A 17,038-nucleotide genomic window follows, 5' to 3' on the forward strand; every position below is an offset into this window, starting at 1 on the left:
ATCTACTGATGTACAGGGGTACTGCTAGCAAAACTTTCTGGATCCAGTCTGACGCTTGGAGATATTCTAAGGTAAGGAATCTATCACTAACTAATGTCTCTTACAGATGTATCGTTACACAAGTAGTAACTTGTGCATCACGTAGAGGGTTCAGTACGTGTTTTGGAGCTTGGAGGCAAACTAGGCCAGTGTCTAGGCACTTTAATGTGCTACGTGCCCACGCTTGTATTGTAAATGAATTCCTTTCATCCTTTCTCCCACTCTGTCAGCAACAGTCCATAACTAGAGTTGAAACAGCAAGGGGACCGGTAGCAATTAAAACACACAAAGACCTGTGAACTGATCAATGTTTTTTTGAAGACCTGCTAAGTACTTTGGATGGGGCCAGTCTAAGTCGTCGTTCCCTGCCCAGCCTTAGCCCAGGGCAGTTCAAGAACTGCCTCTGTACTCCACAGCCCGGGCTAGGGCAGGCGGTCGGGGTGGGGGAGTGGAAATTTTGGGGGCTAGGGGCTAAAGCTCTTTCAGCCTAATGGGCATTTCGCATCTGCCTACAGCCCACCCCTGGAGTCCACCGACCTGCAGCATTTCCACCCCTGGAGTCCACAGACCTGCAGCATTTCCACCCCTGGAGTCCACAGACCTGCAGCATTTCCACCCCTGGAGTCCACAGACCTGCAGCATTTCCACCCCTGGAGTCCACAGACCTGCAGCATTTCCACCCCTGGAGTCCACAGACCTACAGCATTTCCACCCCTGTAGTCAACAGACCTGCAGCATTTCCACCCCTGGAGTCCACAGACCTGCAGCATTTCCACCCCTGGAGTCCACAGACCTACAGCATTCCCACCCCTGTAGTCCACAGACCTGCAGCATTTCCACCCCTGGAGTCCATAGGCCTACAGCATTTGCACCCATGAAGTCCACAGACCTTCGCATTCCCTCCCCCCAGAGTCCACAGGCCTGCAGCATTTCCACCCCTGGAGTCCACAGACCTTCGCATTCCCTCCCCCCAGAGTCCACAGACTTGCATCATTGCCACCTCCAGAGCCCAACAGTTCAAGCAGTGCATCACTCATTCACTCCTAGCATGTGTGCTTCTCTTGCTCGCCGCCTTACCAGACACCATGGATGGTCTTGCTTAGTAAGGTGAGAGGTTCTAGGATAGAGGGAGTGCACAGAGCCATTCACTGCTGGGAGTGACCTCTTCAGACCCACTGCCAGGGTCTTATTCTAATTATTCTGACATATCCATTAACCTAACTGCTGTATGAGATCATTGCTTCTGTGGGTTTGAAGTTGCTTTGCCCTCCCGACCTTTACAAAGTATATCACCATCAACGCATTTCAGTCCATGCACGCTGCAACCAAGGCTGGAGAGGTGAAAGCGGTGGCACCACCAGCGCAATTGGCAGAGAAGGACTAAATTGAATGTGACACACAGAGGCAGCAGGAGTAAGATGGAGTGACAACAGAACTCAAGAGTGACAGAGGCAGGGTGACCCTGTATGAAAGCAGTAGGAATAAGATGGAGTGACAGCGGCAGGATATGAAAGCCGCTGGAGTAAGATGAAGTGACTACAGAACTCAAGAGTGACAGCATCAGGGTATGAAAGCAGCTGCAGTAAGATGGAGTGACAGCAGAACTCGAGTGACAGTGGCAGGGTGACCGTTTATGAAAGCAGCAGAAGTGAGATGGAGTATCTGATAGACATCTAGCCGCAGATTCCTTATTTTAGAATTATCCCCAGGTGCTAGATTGGATCCAGAAATTTGTGTGCAGCAGTACCTTTACGCGTCTGTAGAGGCCGTTGTGCGACTCAATAGTGACATCCTCCTGCAGATATGACATTGGAGTGCACATAAGCATGTGTTAATGCTGGCAGGTTCGCCCTCGGCGTCAGTCCGGTTACTGGATTCCAAAACCATTTCGATGCCAATGCACAGCCCTTTGGGGTTACCACCTTCGGTGCCTGGATCTGGTCAACCGACAATGGAGTCGGGATCTGGCCTACCAACTTCGAAGACTGTGCCAGCAGACAGTAGAACTCGAGTGACAGCAGCAGGATCTCAGAGAAAGCGGCAGGAGTAAGATGGAGTGACAGCCAAACTCAAGAGTGACATCGGTAAGGTGACTATATGAAAGCAGTAGGAGTAAGACAAAGTGGCAGGAGTTGCCGGCATTGACAGCAGCACTAGGACTGACCACTGCCGCATCTCATACAAATGAGTAATTAGATCTTAATCTGTCAGAGTTCTCAAGCTATTCACTCCCTCTTACTTCAGCTGAAAATGGCATTAGCCTGAACACATTCATGAGGTGAATATTGCGTGAATGTTCTGGTGCTATTTTTGGTGGTGACATCGCCCACAAAGCCCGACCTGTCAGGCTGGGCTCCCTTTCATCACAATAACATGATATATATATATATATATTTCAGACACCTCGCTTCTAGTCGTAGTAATGACTGCATGGCCTTGTATCCTCACTGCGTTCTCTTTTTCTCCCCAGTATTCAGAGAGCTGCACTGGTCGTATTGGAGAATTACTACAAGGATTTTACAGTGTTTAACCCCATCCTGCTGACTGCAGCCAAGTCACGGGCAGCTAAACACATGGCTGGGCTGAAGGTGTATAATGTGGACGGTATGTATGTGGAATCTGCACACCTTCGACATTGGCTGAATACCAGTAGAACTCATTACCAGGGTGTGCAGTGGGAATGTCATGTACTGTGTGTGTATCTTCTGGCATAGATCAAACACCATGAGCGTAGAGCATGGAGGGGCGAGGGTGCAGTGTGGATGGCATGTACTGTGTGTGTATCTTCTGGCATAGATCAAACACCATGAGCGTAGAGCATGGAGGGGCGAGGGTGCAGTGTGGATGGCATCGCATGTGTACCTCTAATTTCAGTCCACAGATTCCTCTTCCATCATACTGCTCTGGCAAGAACTTGCTCTGTCTGTTCTCCTTGATGTCTGATTCTCTTGACATTCAGTGTATTCCTTTTCCCACTGCCATGCTTTTTGTCCTAATTGATATCATGAATAAATATTTCTAATATAACCTGTGATAAGTGCTTCATGATGATGGATACTTCTGACCACTGATCCATCACCCTTTGGATTCCCAAGGCTCATACAGCAGCTTCTGTGCGCCGACAGGTGGTGCTATGCGGCTCCATAGCAGTTTCGTCCTGTCTTCAGAAATGATGATGCGGAGCTGCATATAAATGCCACCACCCTGCATGGTGATGAATGTCTGTTTCTCTGCATTTACCAATGACCACATTTTAAACAGGACGTAGTACAAGGAATAGGTCTCCCTCAAAGAAGACCACTTTTAGATTCAGCTTTTTCTGCAGGAAGCAGATGTCTGTCACGGATCCACATTTCATGTGTATTTGATGCTTGAGCTCCAAGCATGATTTGGGGCCCTCTCGTAAATGATCCTTGAGGCCGTCATGGAGCATGAAGCAGAGCTCTGTGTTGCAGAACAAAAGAAACTTGGTCAGTCCTGCTCAAAGTAAAAGGGTTGTTCACAGTCCTGGTGTCTGACAAGGAGTCTAAATGGATTCCACTTCTTCCTCCTCCTCCTATTCCAGGGAGAACACCTGCAGGAGGTTGGTCTATGGTGCTTCGGTTCAAAGCAGGATTCAAGGTCATGCATCAAGTGCAGCCTCATGTACCCCCAAAAAATAAACAGCAGGTTATGGCCGGCTGCTTGCAATAGGTCTAACCCCTGACAATCGCTCGGGTTAGCACTCCAATCCATCATTCTTCTGCTCACCATGCCATCTCAGTTTGGACCCAGCCATATGCAAATCAGTCTTGCTCCTGCTCCTCATGGGAACAGTCCAGCCCAAACTGCCAAGCCAGGTCCTCCCTGACCGGTACACAAGCAACCCAGGACCTTTTTTCCCCTTAGTTATGGACTCTTCAGCCTGATGCAGCTTGGTTCCAGTGGCTTAAATAAGAGCATGAGGTCTAACTACTGATAGGACATGCAGGGCTCAATAGCGATTGTGTTCTAGATTGAGGTCTCCTTCAAGGTCGCGCTGCTCTCCTTCACCAAAGTCCTGTAAGAAGAAGTGTCCCACCGATGAGTCATCTCAGCATAGTTTAGGATCAAAAGGTAAGTCATATCCACACACTTCCATTCTGACGAAGTCCTTCTCTGAGTCAGAGCTGTTTGATATCTCTGCCCTACCTGGGGAACTGCCTCTGGCAGCCCCACTGACTCTTGCACAGACCCAGGGCCCCCTACTGACCCTATTACGAGCCCCGACTTCTCCTGACTTTCCAACGCCAAGGCCTGATCTGCCCTCCTTCCTCCATGCTATGATGAAGATGTTCTGGCGTACTGCAGTTCGCTCTGGTGCACCTCGGAACCCAATTGGACTATTCGAGGCTTCATTTGGGTTCCTGCAAGCTGGACCTACCCTGGTGCCGTTCAAGCCAGCTGTTCCTCAAGGAACACATCCGGTGCCATGGTCCATGCCAGGGGACCTCCAAAGGTGCCAGGGTCAACACTACTGCCACCGGTGCCGACCCATGCACCACTTTTGCAGTTAGCTCCCTCAAAGTCAACAATCATATTAATGAGGTCTAGGAGGGAGTCCCACAGAATAGTGGAAGAGGCCAGACATAGTATGGTCAAGCAGGACACCTCATCACACCCATATTCTTGGCAGATATCTTCTCTCTTGACTCATAGCCCACACAGATGCCTGAGACAGTACCCCATGATAAGGATGACAATAGTGAGGCAACCAATTTGGTGCCGCCTTCTTCCTCTGATTTTGCAGACTATCCTGTCTTGCAAAACGCATGCAGCTTGGATTCTTCCCCAGAACCGAAAATGGAGTGTCCTTCAGGGCCAGTCTCTCCGGGCATGGCTTATTTTCATGCTACCCTACAAACGTCAGCTGAATTGTCCATGCCCATGGATGAATCCATGGCAAACCTCCTGGTGGCATTTCTGCTGCCAGCTGCAACTTCTTTGGAGCAGTTGCTGCCCCTTAAGCGAAGCTCCCATGGATCTGGTAGAGGTGACATGAGAGAAGCCCAATGCGGCTCTTTCTGTGAGCGCCTGATAGTACATGCCCTTGCCCAGAGACCTGTTTTCGTTCAGTGTATCCCGCTCCAGAAAGCCTAGTGGTGCAAGCTTCCTCTTGCAGTAAGAACACCACTGGTGATTTCCTTTGTTGCACTGCCAGAAAGGAAATATAAGAAACAGGGCGTGGTTTGGAATACTTTTCAGCTGCCGGGTTGATCCTCGGTTCCCTCAGGGCTACCTGCCAGCTGGGAAGATGCATCCATGCTCAGTTGGTTTTGGCTGCAGTGGTTGTGCTGAATTTACTAGACTGTCTTGGAGACCATTTTGCAAAGGTGGTCAAAGACTGACAGGATGCCCCCATGCACATCATTAGGGGGAGCATGTGGCCTAGGTCAGCAAGGTTTTTGGGGTGATGTGTAGGAAGTGTTGATGTATATGCCCTTCGTTGGGGCACGCCTCTTCGGGAACAAGGCTGACCGGAAAGATTAAAGACAGGGATGGCGACTTGATGTTTGGGTCTCTAATCACCTTCCACCAGTTTCAAAAGTTTTGAGGCTTCTCAAGAGAATTCCTCCTCCATCCGCATCATTCTTCCCAACCAGCACAGCAACAGATTCAGCTGGTTTGCCAGTAGAGGGTTGGAGGCAGGAGAAAGGGTCATCAAACCCAGCAATCTTCCTCCTTATACTCCCCTGCACTACCTGGAAAGCAGCTTTATAGTCCTTTTGAATGAGCATGTGTGGCATGTTTGATGACTGGTATCCTCTTTTCTACTGGCCTGGAAAGCCATACCAGACCAATGGGTCTTATGAATTGTAAAAAGGGGGTATGATCTGCTGTTCAAACAAACTCATCCTTAGATTCCCCCATCATACCCCTTTTTTGTCACAGAAATATCTGTATATCCTGAACTAGCGATGGAAGTCCTGTTTTAACAAGAAGCAGTGGCGGTGGTGCCGGAGGAGTAAATTGGGCGGAGTGCTATTCTCGATACTTCCCAAGTAGGACGGCGGTCTTCATTTGACCCTTGGCCTTAATGTTTACTTTTGTTCGATCCTTGGCTGTTGAACTTTTACCTTTGCAAGGAAAAGTTCCAGAAGCTATCCCTGACTAAGGTTCTTATGATGCTGGAAGTAGAAGAATGTATGGCATTTCTTGACTTGCAGCACATGTATTTATACATATAGGTACTGATGTCAAACAGGTGGTATCTGCATTTCATGGTAGGGTCCGCTCATGACCAGTTTGCAGTATTCCCATCCGAAAAGACATTAGCCCCCAAGTCTTCAATTAGGTGATGATGGTGGTGGTGGCCCATCTGATAGGGTCAGGTATCTCCATATTCCTGAACCTAGATGGCTGGCTGCTCAAAGCTTGCTTGCTGGAGATAGTGTTGCTCCATCTGCAAGCAGTCGCTTCCCTGTTGTTAATATTTTCCATTGGTGTGCCCAACTACGACCTAGAACCCTTTGTGCCTCTTGTTCGTAGAGGCATTACTGGATTTAGTATTTTGGCGAGCCTTCCCTCAGCCTCAGAAGATCCGGGACATTCAGGATATGATTCTTGTGTTTCGGGAGGGAGCTCAAATTCCATTCTTAAAGGTTCCTCCCCTGCTCGGTTCTGCTGGCTTCCTGCATCTTCCTGGTCACATATGCACGCTGGCACATGAGGGCTTTCCCATGGTGTCTTCGTTGCCAGTGGTTCCAACAAGAATAATTTGTCTGATGCCACCACAGTCTCCTGGGATGCTGTGACAAACTTCTGCTAGTGGTCGGTGGGGAAGCACCTGTCACTAGGTGGTGTCTTTCCCCCTCCTCCAGTAGTGTCTTTAGTATTAACGGATGCCTCCACCCTCTGTGGAGGGAGAGGGGGTGGTCAAACTGAGTGGAATGGTGAACAAAAGCCTCTGGTCTCAAGACAAGCTGGTACTTTACATCAATCTGCTTGAACTGAGGGCCGTCTGCCAGTTTTGGACATCATTTCTTCCTTCCCTTCACAGTCCGTTTATCCAGATTTTGCCTTACAATACGGCTGATAGGTTGTATGTTAAACAGGGAGGATTGTGATCTCACTCTCTGTCCTGGGAGCATTGAGACTTTGCACATGGGCACACCAGCATGTAATCTGGCTAATCGCCAACCAAATGGCCAAATCTCGGAGCACCAGAGCCAACAGTCGCGTCTGGTGCCATTTTGCCTTCCACAAGTGGAATCCCTACCCGGAGGTGGTCCAGACCACCGTCGTCCGGAGGAGCACACCTCAGGTTGGACCTCTTCACCACTCATTTGAATACATGCAAGGAGGTTATCCTATGATGAAACATACCACCTTCGGTGGGTGAGAGAAACAGCACTTTTTTCTTGTTTTGATGGAGAAGTTACACCAGCTGGACCACAAAATAGTGGTTATTTCTTTTATTGACCCCACCAAGGAGACGGAGAGGTTTCACTAGCTGGGCCACAGAAGAGTGGTTAGTTTGTATATTGACCCAACCAAGGAGATGGAAAGGTTTCACCAGCTGGGCCACAGAAGAGTGGTTAGTTTGTATATTAACCACACCAAGGAGATCACCTCTGACTTCCAGCTGTTTATGGCATATGCAGCTAGCAAAAAGCAAGGCAGTTCAGACAACTCCCCCCCCCCCCCCCCCCGATGAACATCTGTATAAAAATGTGCTGCTCCATTGACAAAAAAGGAATTCCCAGAGGGAATGAGTGCTCATTCCACCAGAGCAAAGTCTTCTATGTCAGTGCTTGTAGAGGATGTCCCTGTGGTTGAGATTTATTGTGCAGTATCATGGGCTTTGCTAAGCATTTTTGTTGGTCTTCATAGGTGAGACAAGATGGCCATTCCACACCTTTAGTGATTCAGGATTTCCTCGTTTGATCATTCCTTCTGAAACTTCTCCTGGCAGGGGTTCTTTTTAAAAAATCTATAATTTCGTAAATCTAGCCAACTGGAGGCAATCTTTCCACTGAAGTGGATCAGTGATTTCCAGACCCTCTGCGACTCAGTGCTTCACTACTATCTAAGCACGTGGGTGCACAGAAACAACATATTTCTGGCTTATATGATACTCTCTTAACCATATTCATTTGTGGCCTGCTGTGAGATCGCTCTACAACCGATGGAAACCTCACCTGGCGGACTCTTTAGATGGAGCAGACTGTGAAGAGATCCTTTCCTTCCAGGACAAAAGCCTGTGGGAAGCCCTGTTAAAATTCATCTACTTCAAACTCTTGAATGACTGGCATTGGTCGCCTTTTAAACTTCCTAATCCCGAAGCTGTGTTTAAGAAGGAATAGCAGTCGCTTGCGATCGGTTGTATGAAATGTGTTTTTTGAAGTCGACAGAACCAGGAGGCAGGAGTCTCCGTCATCCAGTCATCCAGAACATCTAATAAAGTGGTTTCAGGCGCGTAGCCCGCTCTGTGAAACTGCATTGAAGAGGGGTGAGAAGGGTGCCTGTAGACACCGCTGCAAAGAAGCACATTTCCAGTGTTTTTCCAGGATAGGAAGAGTTGGGCTGATAGTTGGAGGGAATATCTGGGTCAACATTTATTTACCCAGAGGTGTCATTTGTGTTTTAGAGAATCTGAGAAAATGCCTGGTTTGAGGGAAGCCTTGATGATTTTGCACCAGGTCTCTGTGAACTGGGAGACATTTGTCTTGACATTTGTGGGAAGCAGTGGATTTAATTTTTTTTGTTATATTTGTAACTTGTTTGTCTTAAGTGTGGCACGATTGTGTTTGTGACTGGGAGTTAAGAATCAAGAATGGCGAAGATTTATTCTTTAAGTATTATAAATGTTTCTTAGACTTCCTAGTTGAGTCGTCTGAAAAACTTGTGCTAGTGAGGATATATGGATGTGGATGAAGATGCACAGTGTTGTGGCTGGGTTTGTAGAAGTCTGCAGTTGGGGCTGCAACATGTTTGCCTTGGATGATGAGATGTTTTTTCTTAGTGCTGTGAGTGTTGTGCAAACAGTCCTATTTTCATAGTCTCCATTCATGTTCTAGCCAAAGGATTTTTCTTCATTTCATATTTAGTTGAGAAGAAAACCGTGGCTGAGAGGTTCCTAGTTATTGCTTGAGTTTTGGTGGTGCAACAGTCTCTGCTGCTTTGCAGACAAGTTTGTGACCGGTTTCTAGCATGACAACCTTGTTTTATTGGAGGGGGCAGGGGTCTTTTTTTTCTATACGCGAGTGGTCTGTTTTTTCTATACGCGAGTGGTCTGTTTTTTCTAAACGCGAGTGGTCTGTTTTTTCTATATGCGAGTGGTCTGTTTTTTCTATATGCGAGTGGTCTGTTTTTTCTATATGCGAGTGGTCTGTTAAGAGGATCCTGAACCTTGATTGCCAGACGTAGTGAGGTTGGACTTCGGAGTTACTGATGGGAAGAGAGAGAAGAGCTGAAAGGGTGTGGGTTATTGGTCAGACCAGTTGGTCTCAGTTGGAGTACTGCATTGAATAGTGATAGAATTGGCAATGCCGGGATCATACATACGGCATCTATTGCGTGTAGGAAGAGAGGTGTTGCAGCTCAGTCACTGGTCAGAAGGAGCTTAAGGATTTGAACTGTTGCATTTTCCGTTCACCAAGTCGATGTTGAAGACTCCAGGTTTTCAAGTCCTTATCTTGCTCTTCAAAGGGAATATTTTTAATGTTGGATTTATGCCAAAATTGGCAAACAAAACATAACATAAAATTCCATGAAAACATTCATATTTCATTTTTAAATAACATTTCCACAGTACCTAAAATATTTATATGCAAATCCATTAATACCGTTATTTAAATCCATCAGTTGTTCTAAAATTATTTTTTACATACACAGTAGTCCAAAACTCCTTATTTCTCCTGATTACCACATGACACTCAGGCCCAGATGTACATAGCTTTTTTTTACATTGCAAACGGCCCTATTCTCAGAATCTGACCGTTTGCAACCACAATTTTTTTTTTATTTTTTATGTACAAAGCCCCATTTTGGGATTCGGTAACCTATTACCGAATTGCCAAATGAGTTTGCGATTCAGTAGTTGAAAGGGGCATGTTAAGGGCATCCCTTCCTAATAGCGACCCGCAGTGGTATGTGTGAACGTTTTGTGACCAAAATGCGGTCGCAAAACATTAGCATTTCACAGCTTATTTCAAGTAGGTGCTAGTGGTCCCATAGACCACTGCCTACTCTTAAAAAAATTAAAAGAAAACTTTTCATATTTGTTTTTGAAACACATCCCGTTTTCCTTTAAGGAAAACTGGCTGCATAAAAAAACGTTGCTCTATTTAACCTCTTCGCTGCTAGGCTCCCCCCCCCCTCCCCCCCCCTCCCCCCTGTGCTAAGTCTTGTTTTGGCTATTTGCGGTAGTTCCTTAGGCCCCTGTAACGTTTTGTTAAGGTATTCACGCCAAATCTGCATCCTTTTCTTCCAACATCATGGGGATTCTAAAGGTACCCAGGGTTTGTGGATTCCCCTGGGGGACCCAGAAATTAGCCGAAATACAGCGTGGGGGAAAAAGTGCTGCAAACGAAAGCGTCTGGTGTTTTCCCTGCAAATGGTATCAACAAAGGGGTTGTGGTGCTGAAATCACCATCTTCCCAGCTTTCAGGGACTAGCAGACTTTTGTCAGAAAATCAAAAATGTTTACACAGTTTTGGTATTTTTCTGGGACATATCCTATTTTTGCTATTTTTGTGCTTTCAATCTCCTTCCAGTTAATGCTAGAAATGGGTATGAAAGCAATAATGGATCCTGGAAAGCTATACATTTTAGACAAGTAGACATCATTCTGAATTCAGCGAGGAGTCATTTGTGTAGGTTCTTCAAGATTTTTTTTATAGAAACTAACAGTTGAAAATAGGAAAAATTGAAAATAAGTTGAAAAAAACAGCTATTTGTGCCAACGTTTTCACCTGTAACTTCTTCTAATTATGACAGATGTTTGAAAGCAATATACCGTTCCATCTGCTGGACCTGTCTGGTTGTGGGGATATATAGGACTTATAGGTTCACCAAGAATCCCACGAACTCAGAGCTAATAACTGAGCAGCGTCTTGCAATGGTTTTTTATTATGTACAGGGAATATAGCAATTCATTTAGAAAAAAATATACTGTGAAAAATGGGGATGAAAGACATCTATGTATTTCTGAAATTGGAACAAAATAGAGAGTTTAGAAACCGTAGATATTTGCACATTTCCGAAATTGTGAGTACCCATACTAGCATGAGAATTATAGGGCATTTTTCAAAGTGACTTCTTTTTTACATATTGTCTTTCATTTGGAAGGCAGAAATGCATCAAAAGTCAATAGCTAATAACAGGCAATAACAGTTGCTCTACAATTCTGTGTTACCCTAAGTCTCTCGATAAAAATGGTACCTCACTTGTTTGGGTAGGCCTAGATTTCACAAAAATGAAATGCACTGTCAATAATTGAAAGGACAAAAAACTGAACCAGTGACTCGCAGCTCATGAGCGGTAAAGCCACGTCAAGGCCCCAACAGCTTTACAGGCCAGTCACACACCTTTTGCACGTGATACACACAAGTCCATTCAAACCACTCGGACCACTCACCATGAACCGACAGGTCAACACGTCACCTCCAGCTGCTTCAACACCCTCCGCATCCTCTGCAAGACCATCAAGTGGCTCCCCCCAGAGTCAAGGAAGACCGTCGCACACGCACTAATCACCAGCAGAGTGGACTATGGAAACGCACTCTACGCCGGCATCAAAAAGTCCCTACTCCGCAAACTCCAGATAATACAGAACACAGCAGCCAGACTCGTCCTCGGCATCCCCGGCACAAACACATCAGCCAACACTTACAGAGACTCCACTGGCTCCCCGTGGAGTAGAGTCACCTACAAAGTCCTCACCCACACCCACAAATGCCAACAAATGCCAACACAACAACAGACCCAAATACCTGAACGACAGAATTAACTTCCACGTACCCAAAAGTAACCTCCGATCTTCCAACCTCGCACTGGCCGAAGCCCCGCGTATCCACAGAGCCAGAGCAGGCGAAAGATCGTTCTTTCACATTGCAGCCAAGATCTGGAATGAAATACCGGCAGACATCAGACACGCCCCCTCCCTGAACACCTTAAGGAAGACTCTCAAGACCTGGCTCTTCGGCTAAACAGGTCTGCCTAACCCAATTCCCCTCCTCCCCCCCCCCTCCCCCCGAGGCCTTGAGACCCTCACGGGTGAGTAGCACGCTTACAATTCCGGATTGATTCATTGATAGCTTGCCCCCCTTCTAAGAATGTATTGCCTAAAAACCAAGCAGCCCTTGAACAAGACCAAAGAATCATCCACTGCTATTTCTTTCCCTGGAGCATAGATTTCAGAAAATTGATCTACGAAGTGATCAATGGCAAGCCGAATCTTAAAAAGACAGTCACAATCAGGGTGATCTCGTGGCAACGCCAAACCATTATCGAAAAAATGCAGCATCTGAAGCAGAAGCAAATACCTATCACGACTCATGACTGCCGGAAATATAGCCATTGCCATCAAGGGACTAGTAGACCAATATGAAGACATTGATGGCTTCCTTAGCAAGCCCATCAAAAAAGTTCTACCCAAGAACTTCTTCAACTCATCCAGATGTGTGGGAGTCCAGCGGGTAGCTCTGGGGTGGGTCCTAAGGCTGGCACTGTTGTCTCTCAAATACTGTTGCGCATACAAATTAGTCTGCTCAACAATCTCTGCCAAAAATACATCATCCATAAACAACTGAAAAAGATCATCGGCAAAAAGTTTTCAGTATCCTACACCCTGGAACACCAGTAAAGTCGGGCAATGCTGGCTGCACCATGCCTGGGGCAACCCAGAGGTCAGCACTTTCAACGGGAAGCCTTGCAGCCCCAGCCTGCAGCCCAGATGCCTCTTGCCGCACTACACCAACGGGAAGCCTTGCAACCGCAGGCTGCAGCCCAGATGCCTCTTGCCGCACTACACCAACGGGAAGCCTTGCAGCCGCAGGCTGCAGCCCAGAAGCCTCTTGCTGCATTACACCAACGGGAAGCCTTACAGACCCAGGCTGCAGCCCAGAAGCCTCTTGCCGCACTACACCAACGGGAAGCCTTGCAGCCGCAGGCTGCAGCCCAGAAGCCTCTTGCCGCACTACACCAACGGGAAGCCTTGCAGCCACAGGCTGCAGCCCAGATGCCTCTTGCCGCACTATACCAATGGGAAGCCTTACAGACCTAGGCTGCAGCCCAGATGCCTTGTGCTGCACTATTGGCACATCAATGTCCTACCCTAAAACATGTGAGGAAAAATGGGCAACCCAAAATACCCTTGAGGGCTCGGGCAAAGTGAATGATAAGGTAAGTGTGCCTTCAAGGGGTTTATTTAAGAAAATTCTTTTAGATTTATATGAGAATTTTCAAGGCAAAACAAATGATTGCCTTGTTAGTTGATTTCTTTCAACAGATAATTTTAGTATCCAATTATATTATTTCTTACGTCAAAATCACAGAAAACATATGAAACATAAATCATTTGTGCAAAAATATATGAAAAACTATATAAAGAACTGGAACAAAAACGGGTGTATATTGGAAAAATATTCATTCTTTATCTTTAAATTAGGATACTAAAAATACAGACAATGTAGCAAGAAGGGAACAATATACAATTCAAAGCCTTCACTGTAACAATTGCCAACACTTTCTTCTTGACAAAAATTAAACAGATTACAGGAGATAAAGCGTAGGTCGACGTTTCGGTCTCTATTTTTGCATTAATGAGACCATCTTTAGGACTGATATGTATTTAAGTTGATGACCCCTATTGTGATGTAGAACAGAAATAGTTACCATTCATTCTTACATAATTTTTACATAAATAACTAATATATATATTACATTATATCACCCGCATTATTGCACAAAAACAAATATTAATAATTTATAAAGGATTTTCGCAGCATAATATATTTCTGATCATGAAGTAAACAATCTAGACACCAAATGCATGCAGTTTGTCATCTATTTACACCAGTTTCACCTTCTTATTGTTATTATTATTAAATCTGTAACTCCTTATTTTTGAAACGGGGAGGGAAACTATGCATTGTTTCATATCGATCCTACTAGTTTCATTTTTTCATTTTTCAAACACCATCAATTATAGTCTAAAACTCTATAGAGTGGTAAGAAACAACCCTTTGGAATAATGTGTTTAACAAAAAAAGGGGTTCGAGTGTCTGTATTAGACACAGACTCTAATCAAAAAAATAATTTAAAAAAAGAATGATCAAAGCAAACAAATAATAATTTACCTTTAATGATACCAAAGGTTAAATTCACTTTTTGAGCTCGATTGATTCAATTTCACACTTCTATAAAGGGCTTGTAATAACCAATGCGTCAATCTGTTGAAACAAAAAGTCAGGCGCAATAGGTTTATGATGGAAACATTGTTACAAATTGTTGTGTCACACTTCTGAATCTGTCAGTTTTATGATAACGCGAATTTAATGGAGGTTTAAATTAACATACATTTTATCATAAAGCTAAATTCTATTAAGATTATAATATAACTGTAGTGGAAAACAATTTACCTTGATTAAGAGAGACACTCTGTTCCACAGTAAAATTATGTAAGAATGAATAGTAACTATTTCTGTTCTACATCACAATAGGGGTCATCAACTTAAATACATATCAGTCCTGAAGATGGTCTCATTAATGCAAAAATAGAGTTCTTTATATAGTTTTTCATATATTTTTGCACAAATGATTTATGTTTCATATGTTTTCTGTGATTTTGACGTAAGAAATAATATAATTGGATACTAAAATTATCTGTTTAAACCACTCCCCTAAAACAGGCACTTCATCCGCACTAAGAGTAGCTTCATCTGCACTGAGAGTAGCTTCATCATCCGATGATTCCTCGTGGACAGAAAACTCGCTTCCTGAATCTTCCACTCCCTCTTCTGCCTCAGATGTAGAGTCAGTTTCTGAACCATTTATTTTATTTTATTTAAGGGTTTATATAGTGCCAGAATCGACTCCGAGGAGTATCTCTGCGCTTTTGTGGAGGCATATCAGCTGTACAGCGAAGGCTGTGGTGTTAATTTTATTTTTATTAGAAGCAGAACAAAGTGGTTTTAAGTAATTTCCTAAAAACTAAATGATTTGCGCATTCTCTGGAAAAAAAGGGGAAGTTCGATCCAGTATTTCGGTCCGAGGTATGATAGAGATTTCCCTCCTAATCTCTCTCTCCTAACTCTAGGGACCGTCAGTAGATGTTTGGTGCTGGAACGCAAAGATCTCGTGGGATGGTAGAGACTGAATTTTTCTTTCAGATATCTGGGACCAAGATTAAATAATGCTTAATGGATAGTACACCAAATCTTAAATTTTATCCGTTTGCGTATTGGCAGCCAGTGGAGTTTTAAGAGAAGAGGGCGGGAGGCAGATCTGGGTGGCATATTCAGAACCAGTTGCGCCGCCGTATTCTGAAGCACTTGTAGTTTATTGATTGACGCTTCATTAGCAGAAATCAACAAACCGTTACAATAGTCTAGGCGACTCAGTATAAGAGCCTGAGTCAGAGTCTTTCTTACAGAGTTTGGAAGTAAAGGGATGACTCGCCGATGTAGGCCCAAAGTATGGAAGCATATACCAACTGTCTGGCCAACATGTTCTTTGAAAGTAAGGGCATGGTCTAACCGGACTCCCAAGTTTTTAACAGAAATTTTGGGAATAGGAGGCTTTCCAAGATTAATGGGCCACCAATTGGGGGACCATAATATGGGGGCTTCCCCAAAAAGTAGGAGCTCGGTCTTCCCGACATTACACTAGAAGAAAGTTATTCCTCATCCATTGTGAAATGGCGTTCATGCCCAAAGAGAAGGTCTCCTGAATGGTAGGGGTTCGTTAATTGAATGGAAAGAGTAGCTGCGAATCGTCGGCATATGATATCGGAATAAACCCATGTTTCCTTAGAACATTAGCCAAGGGAGCCACATAGATATTAAATAGACAGGAGCTCTGTGGAACTCCCTTGGTAAGTTCCATGGGTGCCGAACGATACGGGCCTAAATTAACTGTCTGAGTCCGACCAGATAGAAAACTAGCCATCCAACGAAAGGCAGAATCTCTTAGTCCTATTTCCTTCAGCCTTCTGAGTAGTATTTGGTGGGAGACAGTGTTGAATGCGGCGGATAGGTCCAATAGCACCAGAATCGTAGAATGGCCTTTTTCTAGGGTCATTCTGATGTTATCTGTGACCACTAGCAAGGCTGATTCGGTGCTATATTTGGGCCTAAAACCTGACTGAGAAGGGTCTAGGTTGCCTGACATTTCGACATAACTGGAGAGGTGCTTGTTGACATACCTCTCTAGTACTTTACTCAGAAATGGCAAGAGTGAGATAGGACGAAGATTGGTCAGATCAGTCAGAGGGGCCTTCATGTTCTTACGAATAGGCATTATCTGAGCTGCTTTCCATTCCGGTGGAGCATAGTCTTCTTTTAGTGAAAGATTCAAAAGATGTCCAATTAGTGGGGCAAGTTGAGGAATAAGGGTGTTAACTATTCTCGCAGGGATCAGGTCGCACGGGGAGTCGGTCTTCACTTGGTGCATTAAGGCTTCTACATCTGTAGTGGTAAGCGGAGGGAAGTTCTCAAGCAGCATAGAAGAGGTCGGTCCTGCTGCATCTATTGTCACAGTTTGCTTTTGATGTGGGCTCCCTGCAGATACAATGTTATCATAAATTGATTCAATTTTTTGTGAGAAATAAGATGCGATGTTATCACAAAGTATTTGTGAAGGTGCTTCTGCATTCTCACATGCCTTAGGTTTCGTCAACGACTGAAGGATGTTATATAAAACCTTTGGCGCATTACTAGCCAATGTAAGTTGGGTGGAGATGTAATTCTTTCGTGCGAGCTTAATACTACTATGGTAGCTTGACAAAGAAGTTAGAAACTGGATTTTATCACTCTCC

At 45.0% G+C, this 17,038-nt stretch overlaps 1 protein-coding gene across 1 annotated transcript in view; it reads left to right on the top strand.

Moving 5' to 3' along the window:
- VANGL1 (VANGL planar cell polarity protein 1) overlaps positions 1–17,038 on the top strand; it is a 385,233-nt gene that overhangs the window by 308,463 nt on the left and 59,732 nt on the right. Inside the window, exon 5 of the mRNA XM_085620730.1 lies at positions 2,510–2,643. Within this exon, the coding sequence (XP_085476856.1) occupies positions 2,510–2,643 (134 nt within the window). The remainder of the gene's footprint in view (positions 1–2,509; positions 2,644–17,038) is intronic.

This window comes from Triturus cristatus, chromosome 8, assembly GCF_964204655.1.
Source record: "Triturus cristatus chromosome 8, aTriCri1.1, whole genome shotgun sequence".
In the NCBI taxonomy this organism is placed as follows: domain Eukaryota; kingdom Metazoa; phylum Chordata; class Amphibia; order Caudata; family Salamandridae; genus Triturus; species Triturus cristatus.